Source organism: Miscanthus floridulus, chromosome 13, assembly GCF_019320115.1.
Source record: "Miscanthus floridulus cultivar M001 chromosome 13, ASM1932011v1, whole genome shotgun sequence".
NCBI lineage: Eukaryota > Viridiplantae > Streptophyta > Magnoliopsida > Poales > Poaceae > Miscanthus > Miscanthus floridulus.
Genome location: NC_089592.1, coordinates 31208259 through 31226230, shown reverse-complemented (window position 1 = coordinate 31226230; position 17972 = coordinate 31208259). Strand labels below are relative to the sequence as shown.

At 40.0% G+C, this 17972-nt stretch overlaps 1 protein-coding gene across 1 annotated transcript; it reads left to right on the top strand.

Moving 5' to 3' along the window:
- The first annotated feature begins 14536 nt into the window (after positions 1-14536).
- On the top strand, positions 14537-17370 carry LOC136499689 (uncharacterized). The gene is made up of 7 exons (XM_066495252.1): positions 14537-14559; positions 15885-15941; positions 16015-16127; positions 16731-16813; positions 16895-16981; positions 17155-17235; positions 17344-17370. The coding sequence occupies exons 1-7, from the start codon at positions 14537-14539 to the stop codon at positions 17368-17370; spliced, it is 471 nt and encodes a 156-aa protein (XP_066351349.1).
- Positions 17371-17972: the final 602 nt, after the last annotated feature.

Sequence of the window (17972 nt, the reverse complement as noted above, 5' to 3'; positions counted from 1 at the left end):
CTTTTTCAGCCTCATGAACCCCATGTTGTCTTGTTAAGTACGGGAAGTACTTACACTTGTTTATTTTCTATATTTGGATAAACAATCCTGGATGGGTAACAGATGACAACGGATATGAGGAGTTCCCTGAGGACTACTAGGCTTGTGGTCAACCAGGTTGACCATCCCTGTGATGGAGCTTCCACGAGAGAGCTATCTTTTTATTTTCCGCTGTGTTGTGTAAGACTATGTTATGTTATTAATCGTGATGTAAGATACACTATGATGATACTTTTTATAATTTGTCAGATTATGTGTGTGACTGATCTCTAGGCATACATGAGTTTAGTGCATTCAATTTTATCCTTAAAATTGGGTGTGACAACCGGGAGCACGGCCTAATATACTAGTTTTACACTCTATAGAGGTTGTACACTTTCACTGTGAGTCATAATTTACCCTTTCGCCCGAGGTGATCAGCCTCTTGACCTACTACCAAGGAAGGTCAGCAGGGTTAACAATGAAGCCTTTCAAAGGTTCGTCTAACAAGTTACGGCCATTAGATTCACTCGGCAAACAGATATAGGAACCCCCTTGTCGAATGGCACAATTCCATCATGGCTATACACCTAAGAGTAGAGGCTGTCCTATACCTGATTTGGCAAGCCATTCTTACACCAATAAAGGTAACCTCTAACAAGCTAGAAAAGGTCCTCATATTGAGCTAAAGCTAGAGCCATGTAGCCCTCAAAGTTGTACTATAAGTCCTAAATGATCACTTACAGATAAGTCCTTAAGGAGAGGAATCTAGAGCACCATAAAAACAACCCAATGCTCTAGCCCCCTAATTCCATGTTGCTAAAAAGCATCTTTTAGTGTCTACTGCATATACCATTAGTCAAGTTACAAGATAATGGTTTCAGTTGAGCACTAGCATCATACTACCCAATGCAATACCCCATTGGTATCAAGGAATCCAGGATATCACATAGCTAGGAAAACTACTACGGTTGTCAAGGTAGACACATGCATATGATTAAAATGATATTAAGGTGAGTAGAACAACAAGGATAATCCCTATGCTATACTTGCCTTAAACTTAGATCCTTCTTCTAGTCCAAACCTTCAGTGGAACTCCTTGATCAACACGTAAAGCTCACCGACTAGGACTTGATCACAGAACACCACACAAGCATTCATGTAATCATACATGAAGCAAACAATAGATCTAAATTAGAATAGTACACCAAACATAAAATCAAGATGAAAAGTTTATAAAATGAATCTATGTCTCGCTACGAACACATAGACACGAAAATCACTCTAATCGGAGCTACGGTTGAAAAGATACAACTACCGAAAGATTTGTTTATACGTGGAAAAGAAAACTATAGGCTTCATTTATTTTAACTATATAAATTCATATATATAAGATATGTTATAAATAATATAAATTGAATCAAGTCAAATTTAGATTTGAATTATAAAACTAAAGTAAAACAAATCATATTTTAATTATAAAATCTAGTTGCATAATTATTATTCAAATTAGAGTTTAAACCCTAAAATTCTAGAAATAGTGACATGATAAACAGTGTTACTAATGCATAGATCCCGTTCTAATGAATCTTGCACAACTTGAACGTGTCAATTCGAAGCTAAAACGTAGAAGATATGAAATAAACAAGATTTCCTTTATTAAAATAATAGATTAAATCCAACCTCAAATTTTAAAAGTTGAAAACATATCTAACAATAGTATGAACATGTAGATTATGAAATTACAAACCTAACGCAAGTTGAATGGGTCAAATCGGAGTTAAAACGGAGAAAATATGGCCTACAGAAGATAGTGGCAATCTTGTAAATAGATTGAACTTAATTTTCAAATTAAAATAAATAAAATTTGAGTTTTAAATCTGGCCGAGGACCTCGGGCAGGATAAAGAAGAAAGACAAGTGCTATTTTGGAAGAAACTAAGGACGACGGGTTGAGATCCAAATAATTATAAGGGCCTTTTTGCAAAAACACCGGACGAAGGGGTACAGGCTAACTCTGGCCATTGAATCAAAGATGGATGTTCTAGATTAAAAGAGGGGAGGGAGAGAGGAGAACTAGCCAGAATAGTAAGGGTGACATGGTGGAGGCCATGGCCAGTGGTGAGCATCTCACTGACGCGCACATCTAGGGCCCTAGGGACCATGAATTAGCTCAGAAAAAGCACCTGGGTGCGTAGCTTGAGCTTGCCATCACGATGGGGTAGTGGTTTAAGCATGGGATAAATGGTGACAATAGCATGCGCTAGCTTGTGGCTCGGCTTCGATGCTGAAGTCACACGAGGTACTAAGAGCGAGAAGGAGAGAAAAGAAACTACCAGAGATTCGCTTACCATCTTACGAAGCGGGGCAGAGGTGTTGATTCATCACTAAAGTGGCTCTGTGGCAGACCGAGCAACAACGGCGGTGGCTAGGGTTCAACGGTGGTGGCACGGCTTGAGGCGAGGCGACTCGGTAGCAGTGGCTTGCGCTCGAGTTGGGGGAGGGCGGTGCGGTGCAGGTCGGCTTATATGGGGCGGCCTAGCATGGGGAGCACTTCAACCGAGTGAGGCGGGGCAGGCGCAAACTCCTCGGTAGAGGTACTGTCTATAACAGGGACAACGGCATGGTAGAAGAAGCGGCAAACAGGCGGGCCCGAGCGGTTGGTGACAGGGGATGAGGAGGCGCACTAGCGGCTTTCGCTACTAGGCTAGACGCGGGAAGTAGGAGCTAGGCCTACACACGGCCTACTGAGGGGATGGAGAACCGACCGACGCTGCTGCGGCTAGGCCAAAACTGAGAGAGAGGGTGAAACGGGCCGGGCTCTGGTGGGAAAAAGGAGAGCAGCTACGGAGATGGGCGTTCAGGCCAAAACCAGGGAGGAAGGGGAATAGAGAAAGAATCCCTTTTCAATTTCTTAAACCCAATTTTAAAATCCAAATTCAATCCAAATTCAAATCCTTTTGAAGTTTTGATCAAACCCAGTCATCACAAAATAAATATGCAGCTATATGTATGCACAAACATGTTGCTACCTTATGATAAATTTTATATTAATGAAAATTTTTATTTTCTTATATTTCATGTGCACAAAAATTCCAACTTAAATCTTTTTAGCTCTATTTCCAAAAATTTAAATTTTAGGGTGTTACAATTCTACCCCCCTTAAGATGAATCTCGTCCCTGAGATTCGGAAGACGTCGACTAGGAGATAGGGATACTCCGTCTTTGGATTCTTCTTTACTTAATCTTATAGTTCTATCGTGTAGTTCCAACTTCTTGATAAGGATCCTACTTTACTTTGCATACCTGTTGACCTCACTCAAAGTAATTTGCCAAACTGATTCCAAGGTTTTAACAGACACATTGAACAACTATCAGGTATATCCAATCACTAAGCAACCTTTCCTATAATACCTATTCTCTTTCTTAAAATATCCACCTTCCAATGAAGCTTGGCGAATCCCTTGGTCAGAAGGAAATTCTACTACAAATCTTCAAAACATTAATGATTCTGGTTGAGTTGCTCGAACTTGGAATACAATTCTTAGTTCTTGGTGTCACCCGAATCTTCTTAGCACAATTCTCTGTTGCTAAGGACATCAGACATGACTTTGCTCCTCGAAGTGATAACACTTTTCCAAGTCATAATCAATTTCATTCCAACTAGGATATCATAAGCTCAAAACCATCTTAGTGAAGATGTCCTATAGATTCTTGTGATCCTCCTAGATATCACTTTTACTTCCAAAAAAACAATACTTCCATGCTTCACAATGGATAACTCCAGATAACACGTTAGGTAGTTCAACTCATGCTTCCTTAGTTGACTTAATGAACAAACCACTACTTTTCTTCTCATATAAGGACACATCCCACACCTTGATAGGGTGCATCATAGTGGATATAAAGCTCCTATCCTGATTTTGCAAAACTAATACATAGGTTTTACTTCAACTTCTTCTTGGACTCCTTCAAATACTTGAATGATGTCTCTTGATCCAAACTTAAAACCTCTTCAGTAGCTCTACCAATATCTTGATGATCTTGAACAAACCTTCCTTGAACCTCTAACCAAACCTCATTGAAACTCTGAGTTTCTCTCACATCTTTGAGTGGGTTTCAATCACCTCACTAACTTTCTTGATACCTTTTCTCCCTAATTACATATCCACGTAGAGAACTCACTTGTCAGGCCTAATGTCACATCGATATTTTATGAGTCCACATAGATCCAACTATAGATGTCTCATGTCTCCTTCCAAAGGTTTCGATCCTGGAACCTATGGGTTATGGGACACCACGCTTCCGCTGCGCAAACTAGAACATACAACACTTCATCTTACAAATCCTTCAACTTGGCTACCCCTTAAGAAAAGATATAGTAGGGGACACCAAAGTATGGCTTGCACCATCTTCTAGATGAGCTTACTAGTATCAAGACGTTCTGACATCCTAATGATACTCTTGTGTATGGGCAAGAACAAGAATATGGCATTCCACGCGGGATGAAAAACAGCAGTACAGTCAAACAGCTGTAACTCTCATTCTGTTAATCCGATGATGTTGTAGCTTATACCGTTGGAAAGCTTATCAAATCCTCCACAACTTCCTTATAGAACACTTTTCTAAATTCTGCAGTTAACTTGGCGTAATACAGTGCACAAGAGAAATTATTCCAGGTTCTGAACAGCACAGATACATCGCATTGTGATTTTTGTATCTCCATAACAAAAATAGCTATCTGGCTGATTCTTATGCTCAGAGAAAGATATTGAAGTGCACTATTGTCCGATATTTTTCCATAATTTTAGGTCATCCAAGAATAGAGATATAAGCCGATAAAGACATGTTGCTCCAAAAGACAAGATAGAGAAAATAGGAGAAACCAAAACCCAACTATTTATTGCACTGATCCTTATACCTTAGGCCTATAAACTAAATGAAATTGTGGGAACACCCAACAAGATCATTGCAATCATTACAAAGATTCAAAACAAGCATGAGCATAATGACAACTCAACAAAGCAATAAAGGTGCACAACTCAATCATTAACTCAACTCGTGATACTATAGTTTTTTTACATAAAGGGCACAAACTCCTATTCCTTAACTAAGGATCTTGGGTAGTATAGCATGACTTCTTCATTCGTCACTCTCACCGAATGCTTCTTTTGGGTTGGGTATCACTAACACTTTCTGGTAGCAACCTTGTAGTGATCCGACTCTGGCCACTTCCATGGTACAATTGTTGATTCTTCTATGGGCAAAGTTTAACATAATGTCCTTCCTGCCGACAATGATAACACTTTCTCTTAGCGAGATCTTTTGCGATGTCATACTCCACAGAATTGTTGCTTAGTGTGTTGTTAGCTTGCTGACTCTGAAGGTTCATCTTTGTTTGACTGGACCGCTTTCTAGCCCGCTTGATCTTTCAAGGTTGAAACTCCTTATAGGTGATCGTCCACCCATCTATACATACCTCATGTGGAAAGAGTGGAGTAATCCTAGCTTGAGAAACTTCTGACTCTTTAGAGTCTGAGTTTATCTGATTAGGGATTGGTGCTAGATGTGACAATATAGTAGAACTCGAATGTTGATTGCTTCCCAATTCTGGCTCTGGTGAAACTGCCTTCCTCTTCTTATCCACATTAGCTTCCCCACTCGGGTTCACCTTGACTTCCCACTTAGTTGACTTGTTTCGAAGGCAAGGAAAAACCATAATGTTTATAGCACTGACATGGATCCTAACTTCCAAGCGTCTTACTATGAACACCTTCATTGGACTTCATCTTCTTCCAAGCTTCTGCCACTTGTCTCTTCACTGGTCCCTTTGGTATGTTGGTTTGACCTTGTGGCAAGCGCTGTTGAGAACTCCCATGATGAGTCATTCCTTCTAATACTCATTGTTGCATAGCTAAAAGCTTCTCCTTATTGGATGCAATCAAGGACAACAAAGCCTGGTTCTCCTAAAATTTAATGCTAGTGATCTACTTATTACGTCCCATCTACTTAGATGGAGAGAGAGGATTTAGAATAGAGACAAGGTTTTCATAACAGAACAGAGGCCGAAGTGAGCATAACTTTTAGCAAATAACAAGGTTGGAGAGAAAGCAAGAAGTAAGCATAGATGAAAGCATGCTACAACATCCAGTTCTAACTAGGCTTGCGTCCTACAGTCAGCATTGCTCTAATACCACTTTGTAGCACCTGGTTTTAAGAACAAAACCAGATACACACCATATGTGAGCCTAGGAAGTCAAATCTCACATATAGTTACAAATAAGGGTAATATCAATAGACAATGCTCAATATATTACGTACTGAGTATAAGAATATAACCTTAGACAGCGAATAGCAGAAAGACAACTCTGATCTTCGGATGAAGACTCCAATTCCACAGAGACAACTGACTGGTTGATCACAAACCTAATTCCTCCAAACTCTAGCAATTTGGTACCCATCCAGGATTTCTATCCAAATAATTGAAAAATAAAGCAAGCGTAAGTACATGTTGTACTCAACAAATATAACATGAGGTTCATGAGGCTCAAAAGGCTGACATTGGTTTAACTACGATTAGCTTTTAATGAGTCATCTTTTAGCAATTGAGCAGCAACAAGTTCATCCACAAGCCCATATAAACACATGATCAGGTAAACATGAATAATGAATAGCATAAATAGTAAGCATTAGTGAGCATCTTTATCATCAGTGTTCATCATCTATTCTATAAGGGTTCCAAGGGCGCTCGTGACTGTGAGCACGACTGATATACCAGCTTTACACACTGCAGAGGTTGTACACTTTCACTATGAGTCGTGATTTACCCTTTCGCCCGAGGTGATCAGCCTCTTGACCCACTACCAAAGAAGGTCGGCAAGGTTCACTATGAAGCCTTTCAAAGGTTGATCTAACAAGTTAGGGCCATTAGATTCACTCGGCAAACAGATATTGGAACCCCCTTGTCGAATGGCACAATTCCATCACGGCTATATACATAAGAGTAGAGGCTATCCTATACCCGATTCGGCAAGCCATTCTTATGCCAATAAAGGTGACCTCTAACAAGCTAGAAAAGGTCCTCATATTGAGTTAAAGCTAGAGCCATGTAGCCCTCATAGTTATACTGTAAGTTCCGGATGATCACTTATAGATAAGTCCTTAAGGAGAGCAATCTAGAGCACCATAAAAGTAGCCCAATGCTCTAGCCCCCTAATTCCATGTTGCTAAAAAGCATCTTTTAGTGTTTATTGCATATACCATTAGTCAAGTTATAAGATCATGGTTTCAGTTGAGCACTAGCATCATACTACCCAATGCAATACCCCATTGGTATCAAGGAATCCAGGATATCAAATAGCTAGGAAAACTACTGTGGTTGTCAAGGTAGACACATGCATATGATTAAACTGATATTAAGGTGAGTAGGACAACAAGGATGATCCCATGCTATACTTTCCTTAAACTTAGATCCTTCTTCGAGTCCAAACCTTCAATGCAACTCCTTGATCAACACATAAAGCTCACCGACTAGACATGATCATATAACACCACATAAGCATCCATGTAATCATACATGAAGCAAACAATAGATCTAAATTAGAACAGTACACCAAACATAAAATCAAGATGAAAAGTTTGTAAAATGAATCTACGTCTCACTACGAACACACAGATGCGAAAATCACTCTAATCGTAGCTACGGTTGAAAAGATACAACTACCGAAAGATTTGCTTTATACGTGGAAAATAAAACTATAGGCTTCATTTATTTTAACTATATAAATTCATATATATAAGATATTTTATAAATAATATAAATTGAATCAAGTCAAATTTAGATTTGAATTATAAAACTAAAGTAAAACAAACCATATTTTATTTATAAAATCTAGTTGCATAATTATTATTCAAATTAGAATTTAAACCCTAAAATTCTAGAAATAGTGACATGATAAATAGTGTTACTAACGCGTAGATCCCGTTGTAATGAATCTAGCACAACTTGAACGGGTCAATTCGAAGCTAAAACGTAGAAGATATGAAATAAACATGATTTCCTTTATTAAAATAATAGATTAAATCTAACCTCGAATTTTAAAAGTTGAAAACATATCTAACAGTAGTATGAACATGTAGATTATGAAATTACGAACCTAACGCAAGTTCAACGGGTTAAATCAGAGTTAAAACAGAGAAAATATGGCCTACAGAAGATAGTGGCAATCTTGTAAATAGATGGAACTTAAAATAAATAAAATCTGAGTTTTAAATCTGGCCGAGGACCTCGGGCAGGATAAAGAAGAAAGATAGGGGCTATTTTGGAAGAAACTATGGATGGCGGGTTGAGATCCAAATAATTATAAGGGCCTTTTTGCAAAAATGTCGGACAAATGGATATGGGCTAACTCAGGCCATTGAATCAAAGATGGATGTTCCAGATTAAAAGAGGGGATGGAGAGAGGAGAACTGGCCGGAACAGGAAGGGCGACACGGTGGAGGCCATGGCCAGCGGTGAGCATTTCACCAGCGCGCACAGCTAGGGCCCTAGGGACCACGAATCAGCTCAGGAAAAGCACCTGGATGAGTAGCTCGAGCCTACGATCATGATGGGGGTAGTGGTTGAAGCAGGGGATAGACGGTGATGGCGGCACGCACTAGCTTGTGGCTCAGCTTTGATGGCGAAGTCGCATGAGGTACTGAGAGTGAGAAGGAGAGAAAAGAAACTACCAGAGATTCCCTTACCATCTTACGAAGCGTGGCAGAGGCGTTGATTTGTCGGCGAAGCGACTCTGTGGCGGACCGAGCAACAGCGATGGCGGCTAGGGTTCGACAATGTTAGCACAGCTTGAGGCAAGGCAACTCGGTAGCAGGGGCTTGCGCTTGAGTTGGGGGAGGGCAGTGCGGTGTGGCTCGGCTTATATGGGGCGGCCTGGCATGGGGAGCACGTCAATCGATAGAGGCGGGGCGGACGCAAACTCCTCGGTGGAGGTAGAGTCCGTAACGGGGACGATGATGAGGTAGGAGAAGCGGCTGACAGGCAAGCTTGGGCAGTCAGTGATAGGGATGTGGAGGCACGCTAGTGGCTTCTGCTGCTGGGCCAGACATAGGAAGGAGGATCTCGGCCTGCGCGCGGCCTACTGAGGGGATGGAGAATGGGCCAGTGCTGCTATGGCTAGGGCCAAAATTGAGAGAGAGGGAGAAACAGGCTTGGGTCTAGTGGGAAAAAGGAGAGCAACTGCGGTGATGGGCCTTCGGGCCAAAACCAGGGAGGAAGGGGAATAGAGAAAGAATCCCTTTTTAATTTCCTAAACCCATTTTTAAATCCAAATTCAAATTCTTTTGAAGTTTTGATCAAACCTAGTCATCACAAAATAAATATGCAGCTACATGTATGCACAAACATGTTGCTACCTTACTATATTTTATGTGCACAAAAATTCCAACTTAAATCTTTTTAGCTCTATTTCTAAAAATTTAAATTTTAGGGTGTTACAGTAGTGGTGGATTGGCCAGCCGCCCCTACCATACCGTCTCTATAAATCATGCATTTGTAGGGGTGGTTCCCAGACCACCCTTACAAATCGATTTATAGAGGCGGCTGGTGTTATCAGCCACCTCTACAAAATCGATTTGTAGGGGCGGCTGTAGTACCAAGCCACCGCTATAATACCTATTTGTAGGGGCGGTTAAGTCTAGAACCGCCCCTACAGTACATTTTTCGCCAAAAAAATTTCAAATTTACAATTCCAATTCGACCAGAACATATATATATATGCATATATAATTCAAATCTGACTAGAACATATATAATTCAAATCTGACCACAAGCACAAGAGCATTATATAAACTACCATTACAAGTCTAATTCACAAGAATATATAAAATCCATCATTAAATAGACATAATTCACAAGTCTAATTCGTTCCATAAGGTAAGACCAATGTCAAATTCCATACACATTGTTATCAACAGGCCTAGAGCACAGCCGTTTCAATCTCACAAAGGTGTTGGTACTGAGGATTTCTACCTAAATCATGAATCTCAGTCATGGTAGGTGCCTTTGACAGTGTACAATCTGGTCCAATATGAAGTTGCAAAGGTCACCGACTGAGCTCTAAGAGTTGGTCATCCTTGTATGGGTCTCTTTTCATTTCTTTCTCTTCTTTCCACTACAAGGAGAACAAGTTTTGGTTTAGTATTTCATATCATGTGCGAAGTTTTTATACTACGGGTGAAGAGGTTCAAACTTACCCTTAAGGGGTGTCTCCTGTAGGCACCGGTGTTACTCATCATAGAACATTCATAGTATCCACAATGTACACTCTAGGCTTCTGCTTGGGGCACTGTGTGTTTTGCAAATGGAAATGTTAAGTATGCTTTTGACAGCCATGTAATGGAGTACTAAAGTAAGTTATGCTTACCGCACATGGTGTTTTTATAGCCAGCCTTTCCTTCCTTACTGGATCATGCCTTCCATGATGTTCATTGACATATAACCTGAATGCCCTGTTCAAATTATTTTAGCAAATGCAACTTGTTAGTATCCAAAAGTGAATGTTACAAGTATGTATACAAACATATAAGCTAATGAGGATTGTCGATATGTATACGTCTTGAGAATCGATATGAAGTCTTTGTATATCATCAGGGTCCCTATCTATTGAATCAAAAACCCATGCCATGCTCCTCCCTGACATCGACTGCCTATACAAATCCAGTGGTTGCTGCATGAATTTAATCATAGAACTAGATAAGCTCTTTTGCATCGAATAAAATATATCGAGCAAAGCTTTAAGTATAGAGTTGAACTTACTCGAAGTTGTATGGTAGAAATATAGTAGAGTGTTGTTGGAGATTTTTAAAAGCCAGGGCAATGTATGTCGAAACCTTAAGGGACTCTTGCCTTAGTTTCTTCGCACGGATATCCTCTTTCTCCCGAAGGGACTTTCCAGTAGCTAGCTCTTTGGCATCTAGTTTCCACTGTCTAGGGTAATTAAAATTTGTTTGTGCTATAGCTTGAGGGTCTATATACCCAGCTTTCACACTTAGTATTTGTTTTACAATGTGCACTTGCATTCTACAAATCACGATGTGGGTTAGTTACAACAAAATCCAAAGATTACATTCATATCATATCGGGAGGGCAAGGACTTACAGGCACCACGTGTGAATTAGATTCATTTCCATTACTCCAAGGTGAAAGCATGTCTGTATGTCATTGAAGTCAAAGATAATTTTCCCGGCTGGGCTTCCAAATGTGCCGGTGGGGAAGCATGCTTGTACGAGGTCAATGCTCGTTAGGAGAACACGCAAGTACCAATCATGGAACCTTCTCATTCCAAGTGGTAGGCGCTGGATGTCCTAGTTTGGTAGGAAGGGCTTGCCTCTTTCATATGTTTTTGGGCATTCCTTTGCCCATTTGATGGCATCAACATTTGGATACTTCTTTGCTGTTTGGTGGACTTTGCTAGTGATGGCCTCCTCAAAAGCCCATGTTGGGACATTTTTAACTTGGTTCTCAGGCTTGAACTGGTCATGGGCATACCACTTGTGCATCGACGAGACATCTTTCATCGAAACATAAATTGGCCTTATGGTGATTGGATGCTTCTTTCGAAGTTCCCATTCAAGCACGTCGTCATCTTCTTGTGCATCACCTTCTTCAATAAGCACTCGTTGTTCATGTATTGGCTATGCTTATTGAGAAGACTGTGGTGTCTCATCATGCACTTGCTCGATACGAGCTGGAGAAGGTTGTGGCTTATCAGGCACATGCTCGCTAGGAGGCGGGGAAGAATGTGGCATCTCAGGAATATGGTGGTCATGAGATAGTGAAAATATCTCCTCGTCCTCAACAACTCACTCCTAAATTTGAGAGAGGGGGAGGCGGCGAAGAAGCAGTCAATATAATGTCCCATTTATGCCAAAGGATGAACTGCCCCATTATGTCTCCAAGTAACACTAGCCCCTCAGGAGTTGCAGTAGTCTATCCTCCACTACATGAACTCGGGCTTCACGGTATGCACCTCAACACTAGTGTAGTCTGGTGGTATCTTATTATTGTGGTGTAAGCCACCGAGAGGATGTGCCACACCTAGTTGCCACCTCCATCACAATGTTTCTGTCGGCCACTGAGAAACACCAAGGTGCAACTAGTTGGTTCCCATATGCGATCGACGGGGGTTGTGGCTGTAGTGGAACCTTGGCTACTAGGAACTTTTAGAGGGCTACCAACTAATGCGAATTCTCCCGGCAGGCACCATTAATGTTCGTGGCTCTATAGATAGCCCTTGCTCATCCTAGCGCCTTCGCAACTAGAGCCTTCACTTGGAGCTCAAGATTAGCCTCCCAGTCTCTACCATGTTTCTTGTACATGTTCCTGTCCTCTTCGAATCCGTGCTTCCAGGTCATCCTTTTCCCTAGTCCCCCTAGGTGCGACTTGTGTGCTTGTTGTTTCCCAAGCCAAGGCTAAGCTCAGTCCCTCTCTTTGGAAGGATTGAATGAGCCCTTCTCCTTGTCTTCAGCATATTTCAGTATCCTTGATACTACCTCTTGGGTCTTTGGCTGATCAAACATTAAGATTACCACCGGATGATTCTATACTCCTCGCATATATCCAATTCCTTGAGCATACCTTCAAATTCTTCACATCGATATTCCTAGAAGCTGCGGCCTCTTTGTCCATCTTCCTAAACTGCTCTTCCTTGGCATAGTAGCCACTGGGGCCTAGATGATGGTGGTGTTTGTTCCTCTTCGCCAGTTCGGTGTTACAGGCCTGAGCTCTAATGCCTCTGGTGAATGTCTTCTGAGCCACGAAGCTCCTCCCATTGACTAGGAGTTATGTTGCCAAACTCGTTGAAAGGAGTTAACCCCTTTTGGATATACTTCTTGTTGAGCTCTAACCTCCAACATCGGAATGACTCTCCCATGATCTTGAAAGCATTTTTTACCAGTTCTTGCTTACCCTCTGGAAATCTAAAATTGAGCTTCAACTGCTTATCCCATAGTTCATCCTTTTTCTTCACTGGTACCTCTTTCCTAGTTAGGGATTGCTAGGTTCAATTTATCTCTTACTAGGGCCCCGATTGCATTACAGAATCGTCCTCTGAATTACTTTGGCTCAAGGATCTCCCCTGCTAGCCCAACCTCCGTTATCACATTGCATGCCTTATCTAGATATTGGTTTGCTTTTGTGTCCCCTTGTTTCCTCTTTGGCTTGGTAGTTGTGTTCTTGGTTGTGTCTTGATGTTGTAGAGCAGAGGCCTCAATGTCTGTCTCTGTGGCTGTTGCCTCTACTCTCCTTTCCTCTACTCTGTCTTGTCCGACGAGATGTCGCGGACGTCGACATCGTCTTTTCCGAGTTTTAGGAGGGACCTGTATATACGACAGGTCAAAGTGTTAGCAGAGGTAACACAGTCAAAGCTTTAGCAAAATTTACAAGCTAAGGCTTTACACCTACCTCCTCATTCGGGTCAAAATCCTTATCCAAATCTTCCTTTGTTGGCCTCCTTTTGGCTTGACGTGGGAAAGGAACCTCATGACTTACTTATCCCTCTTTTGAGTCCTCATCATGATCATCCTCTTCTTCTTCGCCTTCAGTAGCCTCTCCTGCTCCTCCTTCCTCATCATCACACTGCTCCTGAGTAAGCATCGCTTCTAAATCCTTTTCTAAATTGTTATCGAACTACTCCTTAGCTGGTCCTCTAGTGCTTGCTCCTCATAGGTTGGCTGCTCATCATACTCGGGGCATCGGGCTACACTGTCTGGTGTCCGTGACATTATTTCACGCTTTGTTCTAATAGATGCAAGAAAGTGTGCTTTAGGTACGCGAGAAGGTATAAGAAATAAAAAAGGTCTATAAACCATAGTAGTCCTATAAAACAACAATATATCAAAAAACTGAGTAGTAGCAGTAGTAGAGGCCTCAGAAACATGTCAATCATCATTTGATCATGAACTTGGAGCATCAAGGCATCATAACAGAGAAGAGAGGAGAAGGTAATGTAGGGGCGGCTGATAATGATGCCAAGTTCCTCACAAGTTCTTGATCATCAGCTCATATTCCATATATTGTATGGACTTGGACAATTTCAGCATCGGTACAAAACAAAGGAGAGTAGAGGAGAGGGGAGATTTGGCAAAAAAAAGCAACAGCTGCTTAGCAAACATAGAGCAGTAGCTGATGGCAAAAATAGCCAAAAAATAGAGGAGAGGGGAGCTTTTGATGAGCATCATCCTCACCTGATGAAAAGACATGTAGAACAGTTTCAGATACACAGAGAAACGCAACTTCATAAGCTTATTACCAAGAAGCTTGCAACATTCAAATGCAATCGAAGAATTGAGATAGCAGGCTCCGTTTGACAAGAATAAGATACCAAAGTGCAAGCCTGCTGCATTGCTCAAAGAAAACACCAGTTAGTAGATACATAAAACACAGATGCATAGATGGAATAGAACTAGAAAGAGAATTATCTATTAAGAAATAAGTATAAATAGTATGGATGCAGCGAACCATGAGACCTATACCATCTAAAGCGTATGAGAGTTTCATCTTTAGAACTAGAAAGAGAATTTAGCACTGAAACTCACATTCGAGCCCCACGCCAAAGAAGGCTGGCGTTCGAGCTCCATGCTAGATTACATTCCAAAAGCTGATAGTAGAGGAACTTATCATCAAAATTCAGAAATCATTTAATTTTAGCTCACGCTAATAGCATAATTTCATTTTATAACAATAACAAAGACTCATATGTGCTTGTATTTTTTTTCTCAATATGCATGTAATTTACACAAAGGAACATGATTTCATATGTGCTTGCTTGAACTGAGCAGGAATTGAAATTCATTCAAAATTTCATAGGTTGATGTGAGCTGCTTGCCTTTACATTGCCTACCATTATACTACAACCCAATTATAGGCTCACTACTTTCTTTATTGGAACTTCTGAAGTTTTTTGTCTATTTTGCTTACTTCTGTTTGAATATGAGCATTCATTGATTGATTTGCCTCCACCCTGGTCCACTTTTTATGGGACCAGCAATAGTTAATTCTATATTACGTTCACCTTTTGTTTTTGGAAAAGATCCTACAAGTTATAATTCTACTGTAGCCCTTTGTAAACTTGGAAAGGTTTATTTTGTTAGATGGAAGATTGCAATAATTGACTGCAGACAAACTAAGTGTTGCTTCACTTTACCCCCTGTGATTCTAGCCTCTAATTAGAAAATTAACCTTGAGAAGCTTCCTCTCAGTGGTGCATTTGGGTTAGGATGTTTAAATGTCTAAACTATAACACAAGTAGCTTTTCCAGGCCATAAAAATGCATGGGCGCGTGGCATACTCATTCAAGAGGCTTTGTTAATATATGCTGGCATTCCTCCATGTAAACAAGACATATGTGTTCCCCGCATATTTATTATAATACTTTCTAAGAATACCCCACCACTGTTGAGGTTACAAACTAAATTTTCTACTGCTGAGTTCTTAGCTGTGAGGATGTATTAGACCAGTTCCTTTTTGTTTCCAGTGTTATCAAGTCACCCAAATATTCGCAATTAGCCATGATTAGTCGGGCTGATCGGGTGCATTGGCGATCACGTATGCACTACAATTAGTCACAATTAGTCCGCAAGCATGATTGACTATTATTATGTTTCATTCATTATTGCTGAATTCCCAATTTAGTTTATTGTATCTGTCTTAATCCTGGAAATTACTACTTTTCACTTTCATGCTTTTGTTGGTATCTCTTGCAAAGTTTATTCTACTTTTGTCTTTCTTTTATTATTTTTTAATTTTTTGTTGCTTCAGCAAGCTACATTGTAGTACTAATGTTCAGTTTTACCTTCTTTCCTTGCTAGGCAAAGTAAGAAAGCCTATCTTCTTATCGACTTCTCTGACTATTTACAAATAAGTGTGTGAGTATTCCAACTCTTTGGCCCTTCATCTAGTATAACTCAATGAAGGGGCTCACTTGGGTTTTTGTTTCAGTTATGTCCTGGGTGCTGTTTTTCTTCAGCTCTGCCAAGTTTTGCTACTTTCAGAGCATCCATTTATTCAGAAGCTTATAGATCCCAGCCTTTTCATCCATCGTTTTACAGAACGTAAGTAATGACATATTTTGTTGCACTGTATGTTGAAACTAGACTGTTTTAATCTTGAAACTAGAATGTCAAGGTTCCAACCTGGGTCTATTTTTATAAATATTTGTTGAAATAGTCATTTCCAGAAAAAAAATATTTATCTAGATAGTGGAATCCTATTGGTCCAAAAGTTAAATAAAATCAGTGCTTTAGGTTAAAAAAATTAAACTGTTGGGTTACCCTGCTTACCATCAGATCGGCATTGGAGTGGTCTGCAGGTTTTGATTAATGACATTGACTCTGTTTGTTCAGCTAATCCATGCAGTGCAATTTGAGACTTACCTTCATCTGTGGCTAACTAAAAATAACGCCACTGAATAATTTGTAGACTGGTTCATATTGTGCAAATATTATGATTTACATGCCACATGGGTTATGTTTATCAAAGATTTCTACATGTGCTGTTATGTTTGTTACAACTATTGGTATCCTTGCAGACCTTGCTTCTAGAATCGATCAGAAATTGTTCCTCTCTTTATGTATAATGGGTCTGATTATTTCAGATTTTTATTACAGTACATTGTCGTTTCAAAAAAAATTACAGTACATTGGTTTCATTTTTAGGTTTGCTCTTTCCTAGAAGGGATAAGGCTGTCTCAGACACAGCTTTACGCATTGTAGCTAGCATGAAGCGAGATTGGATTCAGGCAGGTGTTCCTTACTATATTTTTCTTCCCTATATCTTTCACAAGGCTGTGATAAGCTTACTGGCTTAGCCTCTCTTGCAGACTGGGAGGAAGCCTAGTGGACTATGTGGTGCAGCATTATATATTGCTGCACTCTCTCACGGATATAACTACACTAAGGCAGATATTGTAAGTCCAGATGTTCATGAGATATCTTGAACTTATTCATCAACTTGTATTGTAAATGGGTAAACGGGCGATTAGGAAAACACTGTGTATACCTGTGTTTTTTTGTCTGTCTGACATAGGCCATATGGTTGAGTATTATAGTAACGACATTGATTATATTTTTTGTTTCTCAGGTTTCTGTTGTGCATGTGTGTGAAGCCACTCTAATGAAGCGATTGATAGAGTTTGAAAATATAGATTCTGGCAGCTTAACGGTATGCTTCTTTCTTCGATAGAATTTCCAAATTTGAATAACCTAAAATTTATAACATCCAATAGAAATTCCTTGTGATATTGTGCAATTATTCTTTTCACACTGGCAGTTAACTCCTGCAGTGCTATTCTCATGAGAACAAGAGTCTTTTGTTTGTAAGCTGCCGAGCAAGAGTCCAAGGAGACTCTGAATTCTTAGGTTTATTCATTATGCTTGATTACAATCAATCTTCTGAACTCTATTAGAGTTAGAGACATCACTGACTTCCTGGATAGCAAGCTTGCTGCTTCTCCTCTCACATCCCATCTGAAACAAACTCTGAAATGACTGAAACAAACAAACACATTCTAGCAACTCAACTAGGACATCACCTCCTTTTTTCCACGTGCATACTTCTTTCCTATGAATTATATTTTTGTATATGGTAAGAATTAGGTCTCATGAGTTGAATTATATATTTGTATATGGTAAGAATTAGGTCTCATGATAATGTTTGAAATTCTAGTTTTCGAGTAAAAAAACTCAGATGATACTGGTTCTTTCTAGGCCAGTAACTTCAAGCAGCCATTATTCTGCCATGTGTTTTTTTATTTTTCATTTATAAATTCATAATTTCTAATGGAAAGTTCATAATTTTAGTTTGGCCATTACCTAGCTTTATCCCTTTCAAGAGACAGTTCTCATCATTAGTTTGAATTAAAAAAACAGATTGTATTGCAATGCTCTTGGGTTGGCATT